Genomic DNA, 25,765 nt, shown 5'->3' with positions numbered 1-25,765 from the left:
AGCACATTGGTGCGCTTGGTTTGAGTAATGGGGCACTGGAGAGGTGGGGCGATGGTTGCCAGTGTCGGAGAAGAAAGGAAGGGTGGTGACGATTTCTATGTTCTGAGCTTGGTGTAGGGAAAAGGGGAGATCCTTGTGGGGATTTATAGGCGAGGGAGAAGAGCACATAGAGGCAATGCGTATAGTAGGTCGATGGAGCACAGGCGTTAGATGCAATGGTGCTCGGCTGGCTCGAAGCGACGAGATAGTGACCTAATAGTTGTGGGTGTGGCAAAACCAGTGCCAACGTGGACGCTAGTGAGGCAAAAACCGTCTTGAGAGATGAGTTTGGACGATTTTAAATATTAGGGGATGAAATATTTCTGTATTGAAGATAAAAGGTGAAAATTAAACCGTAGTGATAGTTGAGAAACTAAAAATATATTATTTTCCCGAGAAAACTCTCCAGCTCATCAGAGCCGCCAATCTTGAAATCAACGGACCGTGCATGTTGCTAGCACAGATTGTCTATCATTACTATGCACGTCCAGATTTACTTACTACAAGCAACCTCTCGAAGTTTCTCATTTCAGATCAATCAGTCTAAAAATTGAGCGGAGACGTAATAGTGACCGGAAGTTTATAACTTAAAAAATATAAATCTACTTAAGTCTATAAAAAACCAAAATTTGAGCGGAAACATGTTCTCTCGCTAGGCCTCTTCTGCGTGCGCTCCTGCCCAGCTAAATGCCTGGAAGCGTGAACCTACATTCAAATACTGTATCCCACAGGAGGTTTTATCATAAAGGATAATCATTTTCTTTCTTTTTTCCATGGATGGGGATAGAAAACCAACCGAAACCCAGCGGAATTCGGACATTCGGTGGGCAGCGGGTGCGCGAGTTGCAGAGGATCGAGAGGCAGATGAGGAACCGGGCTCTGCTCCGCCGTTAGCCTGCCGCTGCGCCGCCCCCGCCGTCGATGGCCGCGCCACGGCCGGTCCCTGCAGCTATCCCCCACACCCGCTTCTCCACTGGCACCTTACCACCCCATGGTGAGAACTGAAATCTAATTGACATATTTTCTTGCATCTTTCAGTCAAATTCTTTCTTTTCAAGGTTGGCCGGTTGAATTGACGATGAGTTCGTAGCAATTTTGTGATTTTTAGATGTTTGGTTTGAGGGATTGAGTGAAAAGATTCATTTTTTTGGGGTGGGGGGGGGGGGGTGTTGGTTTGCAGGCGTGATCCGATGATAGCAACAAGAGCGCGCCTTTCCCTCTCCCTGACGGCGTCGTCCACCCCGCACGGCGCGCGCACCAAGAAGAGGAAGAAGTTATGTCCCCCAACCTGGACAGCGCTATCAAGACCCAGGTGCCGGCGCTGCTCCTGAGGCGCCGTTACGGCGCGGGGCGGTGGGATGAGGTCAAGCAGCTGCCGCGCTCGCCGGTGGGGAGGCGGCGGGTGTTCGTGCAGACGGAGACCGGCTGCGTGCTCGGCATGGACCTGGACCGCGGGGACAACGCGCACACCGTGAAGCGCCGGCTGCAGCTCGCGCTCAACGTGCCCACCGGTGAGACCTCGCTCACGTTCGGCGACCGCGTCCTGGAGAACGACCTCTCTTTCGTACGACCTGACTCTCCGCTACTGCTCACCCGGAACAGCATCAACCGGAGCTGCTCCACCCCGTGCCTCTGCCCAGTTTCCAAGGACTTCGAGCAAAAGGACTGCAGTGGTTTGGTCGAGATACTTGGGCGCTCAAGCAGCTGTGCCCGGGTGAAGCGCCTGGTCGACGACGTGGTCGCTGCCATCAGGAGCGGCGTGGATCCGGTCCCCATTGACTGTGGCCTTGGTGGCTCATACTACTTCAGGAATGCCGTCGGTGACAGGGTTGCCATTGTGAAGCCGACGGACGAGGAGCCCTTTGCACCAAACAATCCAAAGGGTTTTGTCGGGAGATCGCTTGGCCAGCCGGGACTGAAGAAATCTGTGCGAGTAGGGGAGACAGGATTCAGGGAGGTTGCGGCATACCTGCTGGACCATGAAAATTTTGCTAATGTTCCTGCAACGGCGCTGGTGAAGATAACACACTCCATTTTCAATATAAATTGTCCAGTGAACGGTGGAAATACAGCAGCAGCTCATGACCAGAAGCAGCAAGTTAACAGCAAGATTGCTTCATTCCAGCAGTTCATCGCTCATGACTTCGACGCGAGTGATCACGGCACGTCAAGCTTCCCTGTTACCACCGTTCATAGGATCGGCGTACTAGATATCAGAATTTTCAACACTGACAGGCATGGCGGTAACGTGCTGGTGAGGAAGCTTAACAGTGGCACAGGCCGCTTTGGTTACCAGACAGAGTTGTTTCCTATTGATCATGGCATGTGCTTGCCGGAGAACTTGGAGGACCCTTATTTCGAGTGGATACACTGGGCGCAGTCGTCGATTCCATTCTCCGAGGAAGAGCTCGAGTACATCAGAAATCTTGATCCAATGAAGGATGTTGCGATGCTGCGCAGAGAACTTCCTATGATACGCGAGGCCTGCCTACATATCCTGGTCCTGTGCACAATGTTCCTTAAGGAGGCCGCGGCTTTTGGGCTTTGCTTGGCAGAGATAGGCGAGATGATGACCAGGGAGTTCAAAGGGATGGAGGAGGAACCAAGCCAGCTGGAGGTTGTTTGTATGGAGGCCAGGAAGAGAGTAGCAGAGTGGGAGCCATTCTCTGCCATGGCCGAACAAGGAGAGGATATGGATTTCCAGTTCTCGATGGATATGTTAGGAGAATACAATGATGTAATGCGATCCCCAGGGTTCAGTGGCTCAGGCGTGAAGGGGTCTAGTTTCAGAAGCCCTCTGTCCAAGCTTGTCGAGAGCGTTGATGAGGGCAATGACGACCATGAAGACCGAAACGAGTCCGATCGTGTCTTTTATGCTGGATTGAATACACCCAGCGTTCCTAGCAAAGTTACAGGTCAGAATGGCAACGCTACAAGAAGTGCCATGAACAGGAGTGCGGATGAACAACTTTCATCAAGTATGTGCTTTGTCAGGCTGTCAGACATGAGTGCAGAGGAGTGGAGTCTCTTCCTTAAAAAGTTCCAGGACCTGCTGAAAGAAGTGCTGCAGGAGCGGGCAAGGGCAGCTGCAGGTCAAAGGATGAAGCAAAGGCTGGGCACTTCATGCAAGTTTTGAGTAGGGCAATAGCGCAGCAGAGAAGAAAGTATATATGGCTACTTGTATTGCTTGCTTATGGAGTGAGTACAGGACGAAGATATCATCATATGAGACACCTTCAACTTTGTGCAACGATCTGGGATGTAACTGTTATGCATCGGATACACAGGATCAAAAGGATAGTGGGTGTGGAGAAGTGCTATGCATGTTTATTAACTATGTTTAAGAAGGGAAATAATTAATAATAAATGCGTGTCAGCCTGTGTATATTGGTTTGATGCTAGATACTGTGTGAAATCTCTTAGCTGCTGCTAAACATTCTTTGTAGTTTGTGCTGTGAGCAGTGTAAATATTGCATTTTCTATGTAAATGCTTAAATGGTGTTGAATATCTTGGATGTGGTCATGGTTGCTTGGTATTGGTCTCCAAAATTCTTCGAGGCATATATGTTTCATATATGACAAGTTTAAAACTGTTTTGGACTAGTTAAATAGTTTAACAATACTCAACTCAAATAACGGGAGCTCTTCTCACCTCCAGTTACTTAGATAGTTTTGCAAACAGGGGACAGCCAGGCGGAAAACTACCTCCAACTGCTTCTGTTGTGACAAGAACAAAGTCTTCAGGTGCATCAGCGGCATGACGAATCATATGACTATATGGTGGATAACTGAACAGAATATCAAGAGAGAGAGAGAGAGAGAGAGAGAGAGAGAGAGAGAGAGAGAACACAACATTTAGCCAATAACAGTAATTCTATCATCATAGATTCACATATAACAATACGCATTCTGACTAATTTAGCCACGGACTGTAACCTGTAGACTTTGAGCACAACAGAACTCAGCATAATCCGTCAATAAAAAGGAAGACTTTGATAATATGAATGCCTTTTGTCCATGAATACTATTTATCTAAAGTAGATCTTTGAACAATAGAATTGCTCCATTTGTGCAATCATTATGGTTGTCCTGTTAAAGCTATAGCATTATCAACCTCAAGCACAGTTTCTTTATGCATAGCAGTAGAAGTTACCAACTCCATAAGCCAATCATCGGCTTCACTACTGTCAAAAACTTGCAGTACTCTTTGCCATTCCATGCCTGTTCAAAATCTCCACTGCAGCATGCTATTTGGTTGGAGGATACTCCACCTTTCCTCAATACATGCTTGCTCGAACAATGTAAATCAAAGCTGCTCCAGTTCTAAAAAAACTCCACTGCAGATACTGTCGTCAACAAAGAGTACGCCCTTTTCCCAAAAAGGAATATGAGAAACAAGTTCCCAGGATTGGACCGAAAATAAGTGATTACCAGATAACAGAGTAACAGTCTAACAGATAACATGATCTGAACAATGGCACCAGCGCCGCAATCTTATTTGTGAGTTACCAGCCTGTAAAAGTTGCTTTTACAAATTGGTTGCGGGTTTATATTTTAGCAAATACTTCATCAGATCATTAACACAGCCTTGCCTATCTTCCCTATGCAACTAGTTATTTAATAGAATATATTCAATAGAAATTTGAACCCTTGGTCTATGGTATATGGACTACTACTGTCTCATGTAGCAAGGACTGCAAACCACATGCACGATCCAGCCTCCAAACCATTTGCATCAGCCAGTATCATTGGATGCTTTCGGTTCAACATCTCACCCACTGAACACATATGGTCAAGCATCTTAGCAACAATACAGAGGATAGATAAAGGTTGTACCAGAACAATCCCCCCCCCCCCCCACACAGTGGACACTACCTCCAATTTTAATCTTTTTATACTTGTTCATGTCAACCTCAGACGAGATACCAGCTTAAGAGAATAAATTAGTAGGTGTTGAGTGGTAAAGCGCTTATGGCCTCAAGGGCACTCTGCGCTGATATAATTGTTCATTTCTTCTTTAGAAAATTGTATTCTGCATCTGATATCTGCAAAAGCAACTCAAGTTACTATTGCATAAATGGAAATTGTGCTATGTGCCTGGGAGTAGATGATCATACTGAACCTGGAAGTTGCAGCTTCTATACATCAGACATCAGTTGTATTTACCTTGAGGTGTTCAGTTGTTGCTCCCATTACACTATTCTCACATAGAATGATGCATGGAACTTGTGACAGTGTTTGGTACATTGGTTGGGTGAACCACGTAGCTAATTAACAACACCATCTAGAATTCGCTCACGTAAACAAATGCAGAAATCTCAACATAGTTCAGACAACCAAACACCATCTTTGACACATCCAGCACCAACCCAAACAAGTGAACAACTAAACCAAAACACCTAGCTTTAATACACCTCTGTTCAGGGTTATCTAATTTACGAAGTACTAACCTATACAGAATAAGATGCGTCTATTAACAGGTCGCCAATACACCATGAAAATACTGTCTCTTTTGAGCATATCTCAAATAATCGAATTTCCAAACCTAACCATATCATGTCACTAAAAAGGTGGCGTCAACATAATGAACTATAAAATAGTAGATATTGGTAAGCAATTCTGCTAAGAGGCTAAGAAATCCGTTTTGCCTAGGAGAAGAATCATGGTACAAATGTACGTATCAAAACTGGGGAGAAATGAACTTTTGGAACAACAAAGAAAACAATATAATATGGTGTTCTTTGAATGACAGCATACAAGTATCATAAGAAACAATGCAGGAATCATTTGCATGGAGAAATACCATCCCAGATCCAATTGAACTCTAGTAATAAGTTAAGGTCACTACCCATTGAAATTGTATTCACAAAGAACCGCATGATCTTTTTTTCATTTCAGACAAGATATCATTTACAAGACCTCCATTGCTGTGTAAAATGACGATATTCTGTATGTTCTAATCCAGAACTGTGAGATGGCTTAACTGCTGGAGCTTGAGTAGTGAAGAATATCTAGTGGCATGATTTGAGAATATTGGTTGCTCAAGTCCACTGCTAGAAGTGTCTCGAAGAAGAAGCACTATTTGTCTCAGCACTTGACTTGCATCTGACAGCCATGACTCAATAGGACATCAGACATGCATCTCGATATACAACCCCAGAAGCATTTGAGCACAAACTCTTCACAATGCAGGTCATATTGCCATACTCAATAGATTGATGTGTCGAATCTTGGCTCGTAAAAGCAGACCTGGCTATTGCACAGCTGGCTAGCACAACCAGCGATCCACAACCAAGACTTTTTATCAATGTCGTATAGAAGACCTTTGCCCTGGTTCCATGACGTGAAACAGATCAAGTTATCCTGCCCAAAGCACTCAAACCTCTCAGCGGACAACCTCAGCAGAGCCCTAAAGTGCCTGGGGGGCATCCTGCTTATCTCCACCCAGACTGTCCTACCATGATCCAGCTCCCAGATCCTCATACTCTGCAGTGTGCTGTATAGCCCGATCCGCCCCACTAAGAACAGTCTTGTGCGAGCTCCAGGTACCAAATACCCATCCAGCAGGGAACGTGGGAACTTAGCAGGTATATGCTCCCAATACCCTGCGTCCACTCTATACATCATCAGCCCGAGTGGCGAGAGCGTCTCCAGGTACAGCCTAGAGTCACAGAACGCCATCTTTGACGAGCACAGGTTCGCCGCGGGAATCATCTGGTGCACGGACCATCTATCCTCCTTAGAGTCATATACCTCAGTGGGGAGCGTCTTGTCCCCATAAGCATCACTGGCGGCGATTACCTTGAACGACTGGCGGTTTTTGTCGACCGTGAGCACCAGCTGCCGCTGCTGGTTGTAATGCATATCCGGGAGCACCCGCCAGGCCTGCGTGAGCGGATTGCAGACGACTGTGCGGAATCCGGAGCCGTCGAAACCGGAGAAGCAGACGAGCCCTCCCGAGGAGCCGACGAGCCAGATGTCCCAGGCGGGGAGGAACCCGATGGGGAACTTGTAGCGTGCGTGCAGGGGCAGACTGAGCACGCTGCACTGCGGCGGGGAGTGGGCACCGCCGCCCCTCGAGAAGGTGAGGAGGCAGGGCCCGTAGGAGGGCACCGCCGCGTGCGCGGCGAGGAAGGTGGGGTCGTGGAGAATGGCGTCCCAGCGGCGGGAGACGAGGCGGAGTCGGAAGAGGAGGAAGGGCGGCACGCGGGCGAGCACCTCGACGAGAAGGTCGTCGGGCAGCCCCGCCCAGACGCGGGCGTCCATCGGGACGTCCGCGTTTAGGAGGAGCGAGGCCGCGGCGGAGGAGGAAGGGCCCTTCGGGAACGTGGGCGGCGCCGCGGTGTCCTCGTCGAGGCCCCGCGGCTTGGTGCTGCGGATCGCCTTGGGCGGCCGCGACGGACTCGTGGGCCGCGCCGCGCGTGGGGCGGCCGCCGCGTCCATCGCGTGCTACACGGGCGCGAGATCGAGGGGGCGGATTCGAGGGGAAATCTGAAGACAGCGGCGGCTGAGTCGCTGGCTCCTTCCTCTCTTTTTGGACGGAGTCGGCGCCCACTCGTCGCAGGAGCGCAGTGCAGAGCTGCGGAATGGGGAGGGGAGACGGACGGCGTATGGTCAAACGAGGAGCGGAGCGGAATGGAGCGGGCTCTGCTTCTAGTTTTTCTAGAAAGTAATAGCTTGAAATTCAAACAAACAAGATCTAAGTGTTTTTATATATGAAAAGTATATTTTAATCGTACTTTATTTATTATTATTATTTACATATTTATAATTTTTAACTTACTTTTATGATACGGATTTCAATTTAAATAAATGATCCTAATAAGCTAAGGTTGGTCATCTAGACTAACACGAGATCTACTACTGTAGGTAGATCCTAAGCAATGCACAAAGGCCTCGCTCAGTCGCCTCACCATGCTGCCACGAAGTGCCCTGCCACTTTGCACGGCACATCATGTCTTCGACGGCCAACTTTCAGCATACGGGCCGGCACAACAACCCGGTTTGTTAGTCGAGCTTGACAAACCGTGACAAACCAGATCTGTACCGGTGGCCTAAAAGACCTAGTCATATTATGATAAATCATATGTTCGTATATTCTAAATGAATTTTTTTTATCCTAGATTAAGCAAGCAGGTTGGACAAGCCTGGATTATGCAGCACCGGCTGACATTTTGTTTCACAGGCTAACAGGAACCATAAAGTAGTTCGTATGAGACGACTAGAAAAGAGGTATTGCTCGGCACACAACGAATACAGCAACACCACAGATACTAGGCATGAAATTTTAAGTTTGAAAAAGGAGGTATTGCTCACAGGTCAAAAGATGACAGCAGCCATGAGGTTTCAGTGCCATCAATAAATGAACTCTGTGCACAGTATCTGAATGAGTAGATTTCGCAAAAATACACGTAGGTTTCGAAAAAATTAAAACACTGTATACAAGTCTAGGAAACAATAGTAAAACTGCAAAATCTAAAATTTTTCTCGGACACGCAAGCTTGTCAGTTTTATGCAACTTATGTTTTTTTAGGACTTTTTTACAACTTATGTTAGGCCGAACACTAGGAAACTACACAACACACATAGTATGCCTGTTGTTAGGAAATTTGACGTTCTACTCACACAAAGCAATATGTTTTGCATCTAGTTGTTTATGAAATTCAATGACTCAATTTTGACCGCATTTAAATATGCTGCGCGGTGAACTAATACATCCGTTGAAGACACCTAAAATAGTGATATAAGTTGTGTATTTTTAGTCATTAGATCGATTTAAAATTAAAAAAATAGCTAACGTTCATCTCCACCAAATTAAATTAAAAACGTTAAATAATAAGCTAGAACCGCCCATTAATACCCACTTGCATATCTAACCTGAACCCAACCATCGTTATCGCTTTCCTGACACCACCCGGACCCTTCCCTCGCCGTCCTGTCGGGCTCGCCGCGCCGCCGTTGCCCTTCATCTAGGCGCTATCCGCGCAGGGGAAGAGGACCCTCCTGAACGGAATCCCGTCCCAATGGCGTGGGGCGTACCCCCGCGGTCGCCGTCGTCGCGCGTGCAGGCCCTCTACGAGCTCTGCAAGCGTACCTTCCCCTCCCCTTCCGACGCCGCTGCCTCGTCCTGGCCCCCTCCCGCCCACGCCATCCGCACCATCTCCTCTCTCATGGGTAAGCTCAGCCTCTCAGCGACTTATTCCCGACCTATTCCCTTATCTATTTGTGCCTTTGTGGTGTTGCAATTCGCTGATGGCCGGCAGTTAGCTCATGCTTGCGCAAATTTTGATCTTTTTCTTATGCTCCGGCAATAAGACTGAATAAGCATCGCCACCTGCTATAGTGTATGATGGAATGCTTATTAATGTTCAGATACAATCACTCCTGCGGATGTTGGACTCAGAGATGATAATCTTGAGGACGACAAGGGGCATGGGTTCTTTGAGTCCAACTTCCTGAAGGGTTCAGCAAGGGTGGCTCGATGGGCGCAGCCTATCACGTATCTACATATCTACGAGTGCGATGCTTTCTCTGTGAGTTCACTTATTAATCTTGAACTATTTTGTGACCAGAGTTGTGCTAATTGCAACCACTACTTTTGCAAAGTCTAAACTTTAAACTATGTGATTTGTTGCATAACCCCCTTGATCCCTATAGGTTAATAACCACACTGGAAAATATAATGTTGCTTATGAACTCATTAATGTTGATTCGCGAACCATACTATTTATGCATATCAAGCTTGTTCTTGTGGAGTGTGGACTTCTCTCTGCTGGTTAACTGTGCAATTCCAAGTATTTTTCTCCACATACCCTTTCTTATAGTCAAAGTAGGTTCTCATCTGGGTGTTCCTTAGCTTCAAGAGTGATATTTGTCTTGATACCATTAAACTGAATAGTTGCTAGCTAGCAATGCTCACCATTGTGTATTCATGGTTCAAGTTTGACAAATTATCCTAGGAAGCTTTCCATGCACGTTCAGTTTTGCTTGACTGCAGTTCTCTTTTACCAAAATACAATGTACATGCTACATGCTACTTCTAGCTTGTAGTGGTTATTTAACACATCTTCTTTATTTCCTATATATTTTGCAGATTGGAATATTCTGCTTACCAACTTCAGCCATCATTCCTCTTCATGATCATCCAGGAATGACTGTATTGAGCAAAATCCTTTATGGTTCTATGCATGTAAAATCATATGATTGGATAGAGCCTACTGTGCTAGCAAGCAGCCAGCCAGGTCATTGTCCTGTTTTGTTTCAGAATTTTTTTTTTGTTTATTCATTACAAAGTGATTCATATTCCAGTGCAGAACTCTGGCCTTATTTATGAGAATAACAAAATTTCTTATGTGTTCAATCAACTGTATCATTTATCAGTGTTACTGAGAAATCATTTCAGATTGGTTATTCCCATGCCTTCAGCCTTCCTGGTTTTTTTCAGAGCCTGATCTTGTATTAGAAAAAAAAGGTGTTTGGTTACTAAAAGATTATTCTTGCTCGTGATTTACAGCAAGACTGGCCAAGTTACATACGGATGATGTTCGGACCGCCCCATGTCCAACCTCTGTTTTGTATCCCCAAAGCGGTGGGAACCTACATTGCTTCACTTCAGTAGCTTCTTGTGCTGTTCTTGATGTCCTTTCCCCACCATATTCCGAAGATGCTGGTCGGATTTGCACATATTTTCATGATTATCCATTTTCTAGCCTCTGTAAGTAAAACTTCTCATTGTCATCATATTACATGTTTGTTCTTATAAAACATTCATTGTTATGGGTTTGGGGCTTTGGGCTGAATTGGAGCATAGGATGTAGGAGTTGTGGACAGCAGACCATGGTCCAGGGACTCAGAGTCGGGCCTGTCATGGTGAAGGTGGTGACTAATGATCTTGAACTAAAAGATAGAATCCAAATCTTTTGAAGGATCTAATATCTTGTTCAGCTAACTTAACAGGCAAAGCAACATTGCTACCACCCCCTAGGGTTTGGTTGGTGGTGGCTGCTGCTGTTGCCATGGGCACCTGGCATAATGCTAGACCCACATGACACTCACTCTATTTATTTGGTGGAAGCAACATATCAACCATCTTAGATATTTGTATTTTTGAAATGGGTATATTGGTCCTGGAAATAACAATTTGCACACGTCTGCTTTATGAGGTGGGAACCATGATTCCGGAGGACAATGAGCTATTTGTTTTGCACTTTTGCTTATTCCCAGTTGATTTTTATGAATTAATTGGATTGGATTTCTGGTTGATTGATTTGGTCATACTCGTGCCCAAGAGATTATTGGTGTTGGTGTAAGATTACTCTTGGTTTGCTAGGAGTGAGGCATGTTTCTGATATATAGAATCTGATATATAGAAGTAAAGGTCATACATACAGCAGGACAGAAGCATCTAATTAGATCCATTAAAAAAAGCATCTAATTAGTAGAACTCACTACAAATCAGAGACTGGAGGCAGCAAATACCAGCATGGTGGCTTATGTAAACCAGTCAATTAGTGGAATAGTAATTGTTTTCGGAGAATTTCTGAAGTCCTATGTGCTACAGTGCAATGAAACATGGTGAAACATTGCTCTCGCATTCTGTAGGAGCCCCTTTAACAAATTCAGCAGCCTACAATTTTCAAAAGTGGCCCTCATTGCCTATGAAAGCTTTGGAGGGAGATATATCTGCAGGACCACCTATTGCCCTCTGATGCAACGCAGGATTGCCAGTGGTGAGAGGTCTGCCCTCATGCCAATTGCCAAGCATGGCATACCTGCCACTCTGTGTAGTGCATTTTGATCTGTCTGCTCAGGTTGGTGACTAGTCAGGATTTATCCTATTGCCTTTAATAGCAGTGTAAGGTACATAGCTATTATTTCCACTGGTGTTTTAGGTAGTACTTTAGATATATGTTCTCTTTTGTTTTGTCTGTTTACCGCAATTTAGGAAAGCAATGTTCATTTAGATGCTGTATTAGTGTTCTGGGCACCCTGGAACTGTTGTTAGCTGTAGCAGTGCTTTGTCTGCAGCATGATTGATTTTCTCATGGTCACTTGATGTTCCAACAGTGGCGGCTGGACACATAAAGGTAGTCAGTAGCCCAGATAATTATGCCTGGCTTGAGGCCATAAACACCCCGGTGAATATTTACATGCGCCCGGGCATGTATACCGGTCCAACTGTACAGGTATTGCCTAGCTTTTACACGCCACCATAGCAATTGCCAAAGAAGATGTTTGAATAAAATTTCTGATGGAAGTAATATTTACCCTTTCTAGGAACACCAGTCATAAGCAATCCACAATGAACTGGAGCATTAAGCAGTGTCCGGGTGCCACCTCACTGATACAGTTCCAATGTAGTGCTACAAATGTACTATTTTTAATTTACCTTTTACCCTTTGATCTCCTTTTGTTGTAGAAGCTGTTGTGCTTCAGTGAAGAGATAAAATGCCACAGTAATTTCTCCTTGTCAGTTTAGTGGAGGGATTCACACTCAGTGACCTGAGCAGCTGAGCAGCGCTTGTAGCTTGTCTATGTTTTGCAACGCTGGTATGAGCTTCAAAGCAAATTTTGTTACTGGTGGTGCTACATTGTCGTCTGAACCTTCTGGGACTGCAATGTCTTGTGAACCTGGTATATGTGCATAGCTATGACATGTTTACCAACCATCGGAATTCGGGGTAAATACTTCCGCCACGCACCTAAGCGATGCGGTGTGCAAGATGTAGTCTCCCCCTACTCAGAAAAGAAGGGGGGGGGGGGACGTAGTCTCCCCAACTCTGAAATCGGCAAGCAAATAAGAACCTTTGTGATAATGTAAAAATGCGTTGTCTTAATGTTTGGTTGTGGCATCTTTATTTCAAGGAATTACTTTGCTACAATGCACTGGTAGCCGACGCTTACTGTAAGATTTATCAGAAGATGGTACATCGTCAAATTGCCTTCTGCGGAGGCAGCAGCACTGGCAATCAACCATCCTCCATCACTTCCTCGCATCCTTTTGCCGAACCATTTGCTCTTCTGATATCTTTCATATCGCGAAGATTTGAACACGAAAATTCCGTCAGCCCTTGTGAATGCACGTCTTATCAAAATCGTTTATTTGTGTTGAGATTCATATTGAATAGTAGGCCGTATCATACGCGATAGATGAGAAAATCAATAAATAGATACGTATTAGGTGGGAGAGATGTACGATTGAGATGGTCCATAAGTACGTAAGGAGTTGTATTTGAGTTGATGCTACATATCCTCTTGTCTGTATTTGCAGTCAGGAAATACAAGTTCACATAACTTTGTGCATGCAGGTCTATCTTAGTCGTTGAACCATTCTAATCAATATTTATCTATTTATTGATTCTCTTATCTATTTTATAATTTTTACTATTTTTATAATACGAATATCGATACGAGTGAACGGTTCTAAATCATATATCTCAATGTAAATGAAATTTCCCCCTCCCTTGCAAGTCTACCAGAGAAAGGGAAATGCATGACGCCCGGCCGGAGCCGGACCGCATCTAACGGAAGTAGAGAGACTCGCCGGACTCGCCACACGTCGCGCCCACCGGCCGATGGCTAAAAACGGCCAGGCTCTCATTGGGCAAGCACGCACGGCGACGTGCTAGAACACAAAGGCACGGCAACGCATGCAGCACCAATGCGCCACCCAAAAATAGCCACCATCTCACGTATAAAAACCCACCACCTCGCCTCGCATCAGCCACCAAACCAAGCACGCAAACGCAGCAACCAACACCGCAACCAGGGCACCAACTGCTTCGAGCTCGCAAGGCACAAGCGCCGAGACCTACTCACCACCATGGCCCGTGCCCTCGCGCTCCTCGTGATCCTCGTCGCCGCCGTCGCTGTGGCGCCGTTCGCCGAGGCCAAAACCGTCACCGCCTCGATCAGCACCTCCGGCGCCTCCGTGTCCAGCTCGGATGGGCCCAGCGGGTCCGCGGAAGCGCCGGCCGATGCTCCGGCGGACGCACCAAGCGCATCCAGCCCATCCGACGCACCCAGCGCCGCGGATGCGTGAGGAGGCGACCAAGTGGATTTCTCGCAATGATCCGTCAAATTAAAGGAATAATAAACACACCGTCCGCATATTAGAGATGGCGATCCTTAAGCAAGCCAGTGGAGCTTTATTTGTGTTGATGCATAAATATATACCATGTAACTATGTGTTTTTTTCTCCCAAAAAAAATTGTAACCATGTTTCTGTTCAATTTGTGTTTCGCATTTCAAATTTTGTTGCAATTACATGCTTCGGGATATGTTCCAATGAAGATGTGTGCCACAAAGCATTGAGCAACTCTATGGCATGTTATACCAGGAACCCAAAAAAACAAGAAACTTGATGTTTGTAGTTATAGCAGAAGCTTGCTGGACGCTGCGGGTCACTAGGAATGATTTTGTGTTAAGAGATAGGGTGGTGCTATACTACATACACCTGTTTTTATCTTTTTTTCTGGCGACAACCTCACGCGTCCGATTCCAATCTAATATTTCAGAACCGAACGGTTACTACTAATCTTCTTCTTCCTTCTATTTCTTTCTCGCCGACTATTTAATCCTCCCGCAGTGCTCCCCCAATGCCCGCTGCCGTGCTAACCAATCCGCCGCCACTCTCCCCCGCTGCCAACCCCTCCTGCCTGTTGCCCGCGGCACGGGTGCCGGCACCACCGCCATTGTTAGAAATAAAGCACGACAGGATCAAATACGAGACACGATTTTTACGTGGAAAACCCTTTCGGGAAAAAACCACGGGCGCCAATCGGCGATCTTCACTATATCAGGGATGTGTACAATGCAGAGGATTACAATAAGCGTCTTAGCTCTCCTTGCAGCTTACAAGATATATTTATAGGGGTGGACACATACGACTCTAGTCTAATACGGACTGTTCCGGAATATGGGCCGAAGGCGTCCCTTGTCTGGCCCAACAAGAATTCGGATCACAATCCAACAAACTCCACCTTGAGACGAATTCCATCTTGTAGCAAATAAAGAATCATCAATAAACTCCCTTCAATAATAAATATCACCGACGCCAAAAGCCTCTAGAACTCAAACTGTAACACCAACTAAATTTGAGCATAGCTCAAATTTAGTAGCAGGAACTGGCTTTGTCATCATATCAGCAGGATTATCATGAGTGCTTATCTTGCATATTTTAATATCACCTTGAGTAATGACATCTCGAATATAATGATACCTCACATCAATGTGCTTTGTTCTTTCATGAAACATCTGATCCTTTGTAAGGCAAATAGCACTCTGACTATCACAGAATATATTAATGCAAGAATTATCTCCACAAAGCTCAGTGTACAAACCTTTCAACCAAACAGCTTCTTTGCATGCTTCAGAAATAGCCATATATTCAGCTTCAGTAGTTGATAAAGCAACAGTAGCCTGCAAACATGCTTTCCAACTAACAGCACAACCACCAACGGTGAAAACATAACCTGTGAGAGATCTCCTCTTATCCAAATCACCAGCATAATCTGAGTCAACATAACCAACAAGTCCATCTCCAGATTTTCCAAACTGCAAACAAGCATTAGAACTACCACGTAGATATCTGAAAATCCACTGAACAGCTTTCCAATGCTCTTTGCCAGGATTAGCCATGAATCTACTAACAACACTCAGTGCATGAGATAAATCAGGACGAGAGCAGACCATGGCATACATAAGTGAACCAACTGCACTAGAATATGGAACTCTAGACATGTACTCAATATCATACTCTAACTCAGGACATAAAGCTGAAGATAATTTGAAATGAGTAGCTAATGGAGTACTCACTGGTTTTGCATCATGCATATTGAAACGACGAAGGACCTTCTCAATATAACCTTGCTGACTAAGATATAACTTGTCAGCTTTCCTGTCTCTAATGATCTCCATGCCAAGAATTTTCTTTGCTGCACCTAAATCCTTCATCTCAAATTCATTACTCAACTGTGATTTCAATTTGGCTATTTCTGATTTATCCTTTGCAGCAATCAACATATCATCGACATAGAGAAGCAAATAAATAGCTGAACTATTAACAGTCTTCAAATAGACACAGCTATCATAATTAGAACGCTTAAAACCATTAGAGAGCATAAATGAGTCAAACCTCTTGTACCACTGTCTAGGAGATTGCTTCAAACCATAAAGAGATTTCTTTAATTTACAGACAAAGTCTTCTTTTCCAGGAATAACAAAACCCTCAGGTTGATCCATATAAATATCTTCATCTAACTCCCCATGTAAGAATGCAGTTTTAACATCTAATTGCTCAAGTTCATAATCACGCATAGCAACAATATTGAGTAAAGTGCGAATAGAACTATGCTTCACAACAGGAGAGAAGACGTCATTATAATCAATACCTGGAATCTGGCTATAGCCTTTAGCAACCAATCTTGCTTTATACCTTGCTGCTTCATTAGGAGAAATACCCTCATTTCTTTTGAAAATCCATTTGCAACGAACAGGCTTCTTCTCTTTTGGTAATTTGACTAAATCCCAAGTACCATTCTTTTCAAGTGACTCCATCTCATCTTGCATTGCAGTCATCCAATTATTGCAATCAGCAGAAGTAATAGCCTCATTGTAATTAGAAGGTTCTGCATTACCTTCAACTTCTTCTGCACAACTCAGAGCATAAGCAGCAATATTACACTCCTCAATTAACCTCTTTGGTGGATTAACTTTGCCTTCTAGACCTATCAACTGCAATAGAATGTTGTGTAGGCTGCACAATGGATGAAGGAGGTGGAGCACTAGATGCATCATGATGAATAAATAAATTTTCAGCAATAGATGTATCTTGGACAACGGTATCTGGTGTACTTTCTGCATTAATAAAATGCTCCACCTGCACGTTAGAACTCTGCTGACTCTGAACAGGAGCATTTGGCAACATAGCAGATTCATTAAAGACAACATTCCTGCTAATCACCACCTTTTGTGTTGCAGGATTCCACAATTTATAACCTTTAACACCAGATTTATAACCCAGAAAGATGCATTTAACAGCTCTAGGCTCTAATTTACCATTATCAACATGAGCATAAGCAGGACAACCAAAAACTCTCAATTCTGAATAATTAGCTGGAGAACCAGACCATACCTCAATTGGAGTTTTCTTATCAATAGCAATGTTGGGTGATCGATTAATAAGATAGCAAGCAGTGGAAGCGGCTTCAGCCCAAAAACGTCTATGCATACCTGCATTAGACAACATGCAACGGGCCCTCGAGATGATAGTTCTGTTCATACGCTCAGCTACACCGTTTTGTTGTGGAGTACCAGGAACAGTGTAGTGTCTCACAATACCTTCAGACTTACAATATGAATCAAACTCATCAGAACAGAATTCCATCCCATTATCAGTGCGAAGCTTCTTTACCTTCTTTTCAGTTTGCCTTTCAACCATAACCTTCCACTCTTTAAATGATTTAAATGCTTCTGATTTATGCTTCAAGAAATAAGGCCAAACTCTTCTCGAGTAATCATCAATAATAGTTAACATATAACGAGAACCACCTAGTGAAGACCTACGAGATGGTCCCCATAAATCAGAATGCACATAATCAAGAATACCTTCTGTTGTATGAACTGAAGTGTTGAATTTCACCCTCTTATGCTTGCCAAAAATACAATGCTCACAAAATTTCAGCTTGCCAATACTATGTCCATCAAGAAGACCTCTCTTGCTCAATTCTGCCAAACCAAGTTCACTCATATGCCTAAGACGCATATGCCAAAGATTAGTAGCATCAGAATCTGATAATGAATGTGAACTTACAGCGGCATCACCTGTGATTGTAGTGCCTCGGAGATGATATAAATTGGCAGATTTCAAATCACCTTTCATTACAATAAGAGAACCTTTTTTCACCTTCAAAATACCATCTTCACCTGACCAATCATACCCTTTATTATCAAGAGTACTCAAAGAAACAAGGTTCCTTTTCATACCTGAAAAAATTTTAGCTTGTCGATGTTATGTCCATCAAAAAGACCTATCTTGCTCAATTTGCCAAATCAAGTTCACTCATATGCCCAAGACGCATATGCCAAATATTAGTAGTATCATAATCTGGTAATGAATGTGAACTTATAGCGGTCTAACATGTGATTGTAGTGCCTCGAAGATTATATAAATTGACAGACTTTAAATCACCTTTCATTACAATAAGAGAACATTTTTTCACATTCAAAATATTATCTCCACCAGACCAATCATACCCTTTATTATTACGAATACTTAAAAAAATATTGTTCTTTTTTATACCGGGAACATGCCTCACATCTGTCAAGATTGTAACAATATCATCATGCATCTTTATCATAATTGATCCAATTCTAACAATTGGACGTGGGTTGTCATCACCCAACCTAACAAAAATATCATCTTGAACAGAATTATAAGTGGTGAACCAATCTCTATGTATGCATATATGAAAAAGACGCAACAGAGTCAATAATCCATTCATCACCACTACTTAGCACATCCAGCAAAAGCAACGAGAGTCTCTCCATCAGAACTATTATCGGAAGCAGCAACAGATGCTTTACCTTCTTCATTAGATTTACCTTTTCTCTTTTCTTTATTCTTCAACTTGTAACATTCAGATATGTCATGATTATTTTTCTTGCAATACCTGCAGATTTTTTCTTTTCCTCTGGACTTTGAACGACCCCTGTAACCGTTCGAACTTTTATCTCTTTGGCTATTATGCGAATTCTTCTCCTTTGTCCTGCCACGCACAATCAGACTTTCTCCATTGGAAGTAGAGCCATCAGTAGACACCATCTGTTTCATCTTTTCCTTGGCATGCAAGGCCTCATAAACTTCTTTCAAAGTTAGTGTATCATGACTGTATAATATGGTATCTCTGAAGTTTGCAAAAGAAGTAGGTAATGAGCACAAAAGAATAAGACTCAAATCCTCATCATCATATTTTACCTCCATAGACTGTAGGTCAGCAACGATCTCCTTAAAGACCGAAAGATGATTCAACACAGAACCACCCTCCTGTAATTTGTTCGTGAACAACTTCATCTTCATATGCATTTTACTGGTCAGATCCTTAGACATGCAGATCGATTCCAGCTTTAGCCATAAAGCAGCAGCGGTTTTCTCCTGCAAAACCTCCTGCAAAATATTATTTGATAAATGAAGATGAATTTGTGACATAGCCTTACGATCCTTTCTCTTTTCTTCATCGGACCAAGACTTTTGATCTTTGTTTCCAAAACTATCAAGCGCATCATCCAGATCAGTGTGCGCAAGAATAGCTCACATCTTTACTTGCCATAGAGAAAATCTCGTATCATGATCTAGCAGCGGAATATCATATTTCATAGAAACCATGGTGAAGAATAATCAGCACAAAATAATCTGCAGCGCTTCTGGTACAGCCTGTGTGTAGCAAGCAATAAACTGAACAAGTCCTGGTACGCTTCGTGTACGCTTAGCAATGAAGCCAAAACCAATCTCCTGGTAGAAATTCTGGTGTGCACGAAGCAGGAACCAATTGGAAAGAGAATCTCCTTGGGAATTGATGTGTAGTTTTGCTTTTCTTCTCCACAGGCAACGGGACACGCACCTTTTTCTTCACGTGAGAGAGCACAGGATCAGCTTCCTTCTCTCCACGTGAGAGAGCGTGGGCCCTGGCTGATGATGATCTGGTTTTGTGACAGATCTGTGGCACGCTGCACGAAGTACGGCGTAGCTCCCAAAGCTTGAGTGCAGAAAATCCGGTGATATGCAGTAGGGGAGGAGGAGACCGGCCTAGACGAAGTCGTATGGCGCGATAGAGACCGGCAACGGCTGGATCCTGGCGGCTCACGAACGAGCGCACGCAACGGAGCCGCAGAAGAACCGAGCGAGGAGTGCGGCGTGAAATCTGCAGGACCTGGTGGTGCGCTACGACGACAGATCTCGACGCAGCGACGAAGAGCGGCGGATTCAGCGAGACGAAGGCGATGTAGATCGGACCGAGACGATGAACCCGAAGGAGACGAAAACCGATCTATTTTTCTTGTGCTCGTGTGTTTTTTTTTTATCCGGCTCTGGTACCACTTGTTAAAAATAAAGCACGACAGGATCAAATACGAGACACGATTTTTACGTGGAAAACCCTTTCAGGAAAAAACCACGGGCGCCAATCGGCGATCTTCATTATATCAGGGATGTGTACAATGCAGAGGATTACAATGAGCGTCTTAGCTCTCCTTGCAGCTTACAAGATATATTTATAGGGGTGGACACATACGACTCTAGTCTAATACGGACTGTTCCGGAATATGGGCCGAAGGCGTCCCTTGTCTAGCCCAACAAGAATTCGGATCACAATCCAACAGCCATTGCCACCGCCGCAGTACACCGTTGGTCCGGCCACCGCCCAGCTTCCCTCTAAATCCGGTACCCCGAATCACACACCCGAACCCTAACCCCCTCTCCTAATTCGGACACCTGAGAGATCCCTCTCATTTTCAAGCGTCTGGGATTTAGGAGGTGTGTAAGAGATATTATAGTTTCATCATCTGTTTTTCGGTTTCTTACAGTTTGTTCTCCTTTATGCAGCGGTGGAAGATCATAAGTAAAATGAAGCACCGCAAGCGAGGAGGTGGAAGAGTGCGCAACAAAGATCAAACAATACGTGATGTCCCTCAATAATCCTTCAGTGGATCGTGTGGAAGGAGTAGGATAAAAGCTATGTAATATGTTTTCTTCAACTGCATAGCCTTTGTGGCTTCTGTGCCTTTAATCTAGTAGTTGTAGTGCCGCGCTCAGCCCTGGGTGGCTTGCAAAAACCAAAAAGTGGATTCGAGAAATCCTTCTTCTTTTGGTCATGCTTAGAGTTTTGTTAATCCGCGTGTAGATCGTTCTGTTTTGGAGAAGAACTTGTAAGCAAGTATATATTGTAAGCTGGTATCCCCAGCAAAACGAATGCTTTCTAATAAAGTTGGGCCAAATGCCTTTGGTCTTTTTTTTTTTTTTTGCAATTACATAGGCATGGCGAACCAGGCCGCCGCCATTGATGTTTCATGTAATGAATTGAGTTAATTACACTTTAGCATCAATCTTGTTTTCAGCTCCACTTTGTTCTGGAACCTGCAACCCGTTCACATGGGCTCAGTCGATAATTTTCTCACTTTTTCATGGAAAGATGAGACAGATGCTTGAATTGGCTTCAAAGTTGCTTTCACATGTGCCTCATACAACAGCTGCGCCGTGTTCATGACTTCATGTCGAGTTGAATGGTTGAATGCTGCCGTCTTCTTGTCAGGCAGATCTGTACACGATGTTTGCTGCTGCGACACAGGTGCTTTTTCATGCAGACGGTTGGCAGCAGCTAGCTGCGACAGAATGCTTGTTCGTCCCACAAAAAGAATCAGAACATGGCAAGCGGAATAGCTTTGTGATGATGTTCACAATCACAAGTATCAGGCCATTTCCATTCATGGGAACTGAACCAAAGTGTAGGATCGAAGCAAAATCTAAACTAAAATTTAGATTTTCATGGACGTGTGGAGTAGACGAGTGAGACCAAGCGAGCTAGGGGCCGGCGCCATGAAGTCATCACAAAGGATAGATCAGTATGGGGCACGGTAGTGGCGCTGTTGAGTCTGCTGCGTGCAGAGTTCTTCCCGTCATCGATGAGGAGCCGGAGGTGGAGGGCTCAGGCTCAGGCTCAGGCTCAGGCTCGCCGGAGGTGACGACGATGGCGGAGCGCACGAAGGGCATTGTGTCCAGGATGCGGGAGCTCATCCGGCGGTGAACAGCATCTGGGGATCATAACGCTTGCTTCTCGTTCTCGGCGTTCAGGAATAGGTCCCTTCGGATCAGGTGGTGATGGAGTAGGAGGAGGGGAACGACTTGGCGAGCCGGTCGGAGGGGTAGATGCCGGGAGCGCGTTTGTGAGCGGCGAGGTGGTGGAGCTAGAGCAAGCACTGGCGCTGATGCCGGAGGTGGAGATGAGGGGGCCGAGCCGGTGCAGCGGTGGCTCGGGGCGCGCCGTGAGGAGGGGCATCCGAGGGGAGCAGGATCTCGCTAGAGTGGCTCCTCTAGGAGGCGAGGCCCGAGGGAGGCGCGAGGTGGGCCCGGGAGACAGCCCGAGGAGCCTGAGGAGGAGCTTAGAGTGGGGTGCTTGGAGGAGTGCGGGAGCGGGGAGAATGGCGAGAGCGTGCCCGTCGGGAGTGTGTTGAGCTTGTCGGTGGAGGAGAGGACGGTGGCGGCGAAGGCATCGGAGAGGGTGTCCGGCATTAGCGTCGGCGGGCGATGGGACGTTCCGCCGAGCACCAGGGGGCGTGCTGGATCTAACGCGGGAGACGACCGCATCGCCACGCACAACGCCATGGCAGCGGTGGTGGAGGTGGGAGGGAAGGGAGAGAGGATGGCTTGCGGCGGTGGTGGGGGCGGGAGGGAAGGGAAATGGAGACGGGATATAGCGATGGTTGAGGTGGGAGGGATGGAATGCGGCAGCGGTGGTGCAAATGGGAGCAGCATGGGGACCCAAGAAGACAGTCCGACTCACGGTGCGCGGGATCCGATCAGGCGCAGGGAGGGCGATTTGTTTCCGGTGTGGATCCGGCGATCTCAGCAACAATCTTGTGGTGCAAAGTGGCATCAAGTGGACATAGCGAGACAGGCGAAACATGGAGTGGGGGAGGACGCGGAATGCAGGACAAAGACACGGCCGGACGAACAAGTGCGGCGCCAACAGATGAAGTTGGGGCATTCGAAAGAATTCCTTAGAAACTTTTGAAGTAGTAGAGATTTTTGTATCACGTTTCAAACTTTGCTGCAACCAATGTATGAACCGTTAACCATTGTGTCGGCGTGGCAAACGAATGATCAGGTTCATCGCTCATCGGAAACCAGATAGCTAGAGCAGACAGATGCTCCTACTACATCGCCAACTTGACACAAAAATAACACACTAACTTGCAAAGCACAAGGCTCAGGGAGGGTGCTGCGCCTCCAGCTTCCTAACAATGGCATTGGTCACAGCCCAGTTGAACCCCCGGTACTGAAGCCATCTCACCAGTCGGGCGCGGCGATTCTCCAGGGGCAAGCTTTGTCCCCGCTGCCATTGTTTAGATGCCTGAGCAAACAGATGATCCATGGAAGCTTCTGATATGCCATACGTTGTCTGGTTTCCATGGCCGTGATCATCCTGGAACACTCTTCTTGTTGCCTGGTCTACTTCCGCCTCTGGCACCCCCTTTTGTCGAAGTGCCTAATTTGAGAACGGGAAGTGTCAAATCACAATATGGGTGCTACAGAAATTTCACAGTGGAGATGCAAAGCATGGAATCAAATATACGAGCAGAGCTAGAACACAGGTAGCAAAAATTTGCTTTCAGAAGGCATCAGAATATAAAGTTGCTTCATAAAGTTACTTTTCTTTCACTTCACTGAACTACTTTTAGGTATGGAGATTATTCTTACCCTGGGAATATATGGAGACAGCACAAGAGAATTCCCAATGCAGTAACTAGCAGTTAACAGATCATGACGAGAAGGATTCTCCAACTTTATTTATAGGTATCAACTCATAGCAAAGAGCTTCAGTAATAAAACAGGGATAGGTCTGTCGACTGTTTCATTCAGAACAACAGAAAGGGAGAAGAGCGAAAAAAGATACTAGCCTGTTTTATTCGCCTTGGACCCCAAGTTGATGACAGCCACCGGGATCGCGAAAATGATTCCGCATAAAAACCATCATTCAACAAACCTCTTCAGAAGTAAAATAAGAAAATATTGTAAATAATATAAGCAGGGGCCTAGGCAAAGAAAAGATTTATTGTTAAAACGATATATTAATGCCTACTGCCTTGCTATATCAGCTAAAAGTACTTGCTAGATTTAACATTCAAGTTCTGGTATAAATTTTTTTTATGAAGACCCTTTACAAAATTTGAGGATTCAACATCCAGAAGCAATTGGATCACTGGATCCACTCCAGACTTAGGACTTACGTTCCACAGATTGTAAAGGTGGATAATCATTGTGCTGTCACCACCACTGGTGAAAATGAGTAGTTGTGCATCTACCCCATTTGATTCAACTAAAATGATGATCCATGGTATTCAACTTCTGATGTCAGCATAGCCAACAGGAAAACAATATTACCTTGACTTGAAATCAGCAATCACAGCATCGACTGTATCAATAGGAAACTTCTTACTGCATAGTTTCTTCCTAAGCTCAGAGACTGTAAATGCTCTGCCCAAGAGAGAGAAGGCATATTTCAGATTTCATTTTCAATAGTGGCACCGTGACATAGAAGAAAAAAAGCAAAATGTCAGTTTCCTGAATTTATAGCATAGAAACTTCCATTATACTATATATGGTACTTAAATAAAATAAAGGAAAACAAAATCATTATATAAAAATTGGCAAATTCAACAGATTAATTAGGTGGTGACAGCGGGATAAGCATTCACATAGTTCAATATGACACCTGAACCATCAAGATCATCTGCACACATCACCTACAGAACATTATTTTATACTCGATGAACAGTTCATACTACAGATTGAAATAGCGCAACATCATCCAGATAAACACCGTGTTTCCGAGCAGAGTTTCAGGGAGATTCCTTCAACCTCTCTAGGTGGATACTGAATAGAACATCATATATCAGTTCTCACCTGGCAGAAAGCAATTCAACCGCAGCCTTCTCCACATCTTGCACCACGTTTTCGCTGATCCCGGACATCACATCGTCACTCACCTCCTCTTCCAAGGAAAGCTGCGCAAACTCACCGGCAAAGTTATTTTCCATGGGCTCCAGGGTTGCGCCATTGCCATCCTTGCAATTACTAAACTGTTCATCCGGATTCGGCCTAGCCGTATCCATCTCTGACGGGCAAAAACCAAAAAAGCAAGGCTATATCAATACAGTCTAAAGAACAGTAATAAAAACCATTTCCGCAGCTCTATCACGGTCTCACCCGCATTCCCCTCTTTGTAAGAATCTCGCCGGCAGCTCACAAGCTTCCGATGCGGAGGCTCGTGCCGGAAACGAGCCACCCCCTTTGCCCTGGTAAAGAAAACATTTGAGCAGAGCGTGAATTTGGGTGCTGAGAATCGAGAGGAGTTAGGCCAGCGGCGTGGGGAGCAGGTTGGAGAGGTACCAGGAGGAGAGGGGGGTAAGGGCACGGGACCTCAGGCATAGCTCCAACCCCGGCCGGAGGTGGAGGAGGCGGCGGCTCGCCGCCAGGGCCGACATCGTTAGCAGCTGGCTCATAACTTGTGTCTCTTGGTCCACCAAAACATGGTTCTATTGATTGATTGTTCTAATTGTATTGTTGACGGAGCTAGCATTGGCAAGATAATCATTTTTCGTTTTCCAAAAGAATAATAATTATTATTCTTTAAAAATGAGAATCTAGCTAAGTTGTATCTAAAAAGAGTTGTATACTAGATACAAACAAGAAAAAATACAGATATTTGTATTGAACTCATAGAGTTAAAACAGATCTCTCTTTGCAAGAAGTGTGTTAATCCCAACACATCAAACCCTCATCGAACAATGATTTTTCCTCTTTTTTTTCCCTAAAAAAACTCGGAAAGCACCGAAAAGCGAACGTGTGACGGATGGGCATGGAGGCCGGACTGCTAGAAGGCCGTGCAAGTTGTGGGGAGCGCCGTTAAAAAAAAAAAGGCGAACCTGAGCGCGTCCAGCGTAAGCATCACGC

At 45.0% G+C, this 25,765-nt stretch overlaps 4 protein-coding genes across 9 annotated transcripts; 2 read left to right on the top strand and 2 right to left on the bottom strand.

Annotated features, from left to right (window-relative positions):
* Positions 1 to 786: 786 nt before the first annotated feature.
* LOC133888198 (phosphatidylinositol 4-kinase gamma 5-like) lies at positions 787 to 3,575 on the top strand. The gene is made up of 2 exons (XM_062328349.1): positions 787 to 1,033; positions 1,220 to 3,575. Exon 2 carries the CDS (start codon positions 1,316 to 1,318, stop codon positions 3,173 to 3,175), a length of 1,860 nt encoding a protein of 619 aa, XP_062184333.1. The 5' UTR covers positions 787 to 1,033; positions 1,220 to 1,315; the 3' UTR covers positions 3,176 to 3,575.
* A 2,160-nt stretch (positions 3,576 to 5,735) lies between these two features.
* On the bottom strand, positions 5,736 to 7,657 carry LOC133887789 (F-box/kelch-repeat protein At5g15710-like). The gene has a single exon (XM_062327771.1). The coding sequence runs from the start codon at positions 7,480 to 7,482 to the stop codon at positions 6,247 to 6,249; it is 1,236 nt and encodes a 411-aa protein (XP_062183755.1). The 5' UTR covers positions 7,483 to 7,657; the 3' UTR covers positions 5,736 to 6,246.
* A 1,260-nt stretch (positions 7,658 to 8,917) lies between these two features.
* On the top strand, positions 8,918 to 12,627 carry LOC133889653 (plant cysteine oxidase 3-like). Of its 5 annotated transcripts, XR_009903915.1 has the most exons (7): positions 8,918 to 9,213; positions 9,412 to 9,572; positions 10,133 to 10,280; positions 10,553 to 10,753; positions 11,641 to 11,849; positions 12,106 to 12,224; positions 12,316 to 12,336. XR_009903915.1 is itself a non-coding variant. In XM_062330102.1 (6 exons), exons 1-6 carry the CDS (start codon positions 9,063 to 9,065, stop codon positions 12,328 to 12,330), a joined length of 795 nt encoding a protein of 264 aa, XP_062186086.1. In that variant the 5' UTR covers positions 8,918 to 9,062; the 3' UTR covers positions 12,331 to 12,627. The 5 variants fall into 5 exon arrangements, 1 of the variants encoding a protein (XP_062186086.1); XR_009903912.1 differs by having other exon boundaries at positions 10,553 to 11,849; XM_062330102.1 differs by lacking the exon at positions 11,641 to 11,849 and having other exon boundaries at positions 12,316 to 12,627.
* Positions 12,628 to 22,805: 10,178 nt separating this feature from the next.
* On the bottom strand, positions 22,806 to 25,684 carry LOC133887871 (uncharacterized). 2 transcript variants are annotated; one of them, XM_062327864.1, is made up of 7 exons: positions 25,656 to 25,676; positions 25,202 to 25,384; positions 25,019 to 25,107; positions 24,716 to 24,926; positions 24,194 to 24,286; positions 23,710 to 23,797; positions 22,806 to 23,297 (listed from the first exon to the last, which is right to left on the bottom strand). In XM_062327864.1, exons 2-7 carry the CDS (start codon positions 25,312 to 25,314, stop codon positions 23,019 to 23,021), a joined length of 873 nt encoding a protein of 290 aa, XP_062183848.1. In that variant the 5' UTR covers positions 25,315 to 25,384; positions 25,656 to 25,676; the 3' UTR covers positions 22,806 to 23,018. The 2 variants fall into 2 exon arrangements, with proteins under 2 accessions (XP_062183848.1, XP_062183849.1); XM_062327865.1 differs by having other exon boundaries at positions 25,232 to 25,684.
* Between the last annotated feature and the right edge of the window lie 81 nt (positions 25,685 to 25,765).

The sequence above is a fragment of the Phragmites australis genome, chromosome 13 (genome assembly GCF_958298935.1).
Source record: "Phragmites australis chromosome 13, lpPhrAust1.1, whole genome shotgun sequence".
In the NCBI taxonomy this organism is placed as follows: domain Eukaryota; kingdom Viridiplantae; phylum Streptophyta; class Magnoliopsida; order Poales; family Poaceae; genus Phragmites; species Phragmites australis.
This window is presented reverse-complemented; position numbering and strand designations above follow the sequence as displayed.

What these genes read in the sequence shown, in the direction of transcription:
- LOC133888198 (XM_062328349.1), top strand. Translation starts at nt 1,316, where the DNA reads ATGTCCCCCAACCTGGACAGCGCTATCAAGACCCAGGTGCCGGCGCTG.
- LOC133887789 (XM_062327771.1), bottom strand. Translation starts at nt 7,482, where the DNA reads ATGGACGCGGCGGCCGCCCCACGCGCGGCGCGGCCCACGAGTCCGTCG.
- LOC133889653 (XM_062330102.1), top strand. Translation starts at nt 9,063, where the DNA reads ATGGCGTGGGGCGTACCCCCGCGGTCGCCGTCGTCGCGCGTGCAGGCC. An exon ending in CACCATCTCCTCTCTCATGG is followed by an intron (nt 9,214 to 9,411) that starts GTAAGCTCAGCC and finishes ATTAATGTTCAG; the next exon opens with ATACAATCACTCCTGCGGAT. An exon ending in ACGAGTGCGATGCTTTCTCT is followed by an intron (nt 9,573 to 10,132) that starts GTGAGTTCACTT and finishes TATATTTTGCAG; the next exon opens with ATTGGAATATTCTGCTTACC.
- LOC133887871 (XM_062327864.1), bottom strand. Translation starts at nt 25,314, where the DNA reads ATGAGCCAGCTGCTAACGATGTCGGCCCTGGCGGCGAGCCGCCGCCTC. An exon ending in TTACAAAGAGGGGAATGCGG is followed by an intron (nt 24,927 to 25,018) that starts GTGAGACCGTGA and finishes TTTGCCCGTCAG; the next exon opens with AGATGGATACGGCTAGGCCG. An exon ending in GTTGAATTGCTTTCTGCCAG is followed by an intron (nt 24,287 to 24,715) that starts GTGAGAACTGAT and finishes TCTCTTGGGCAG; the next exon opens with AGCATTTACAGTCTCTGAGC.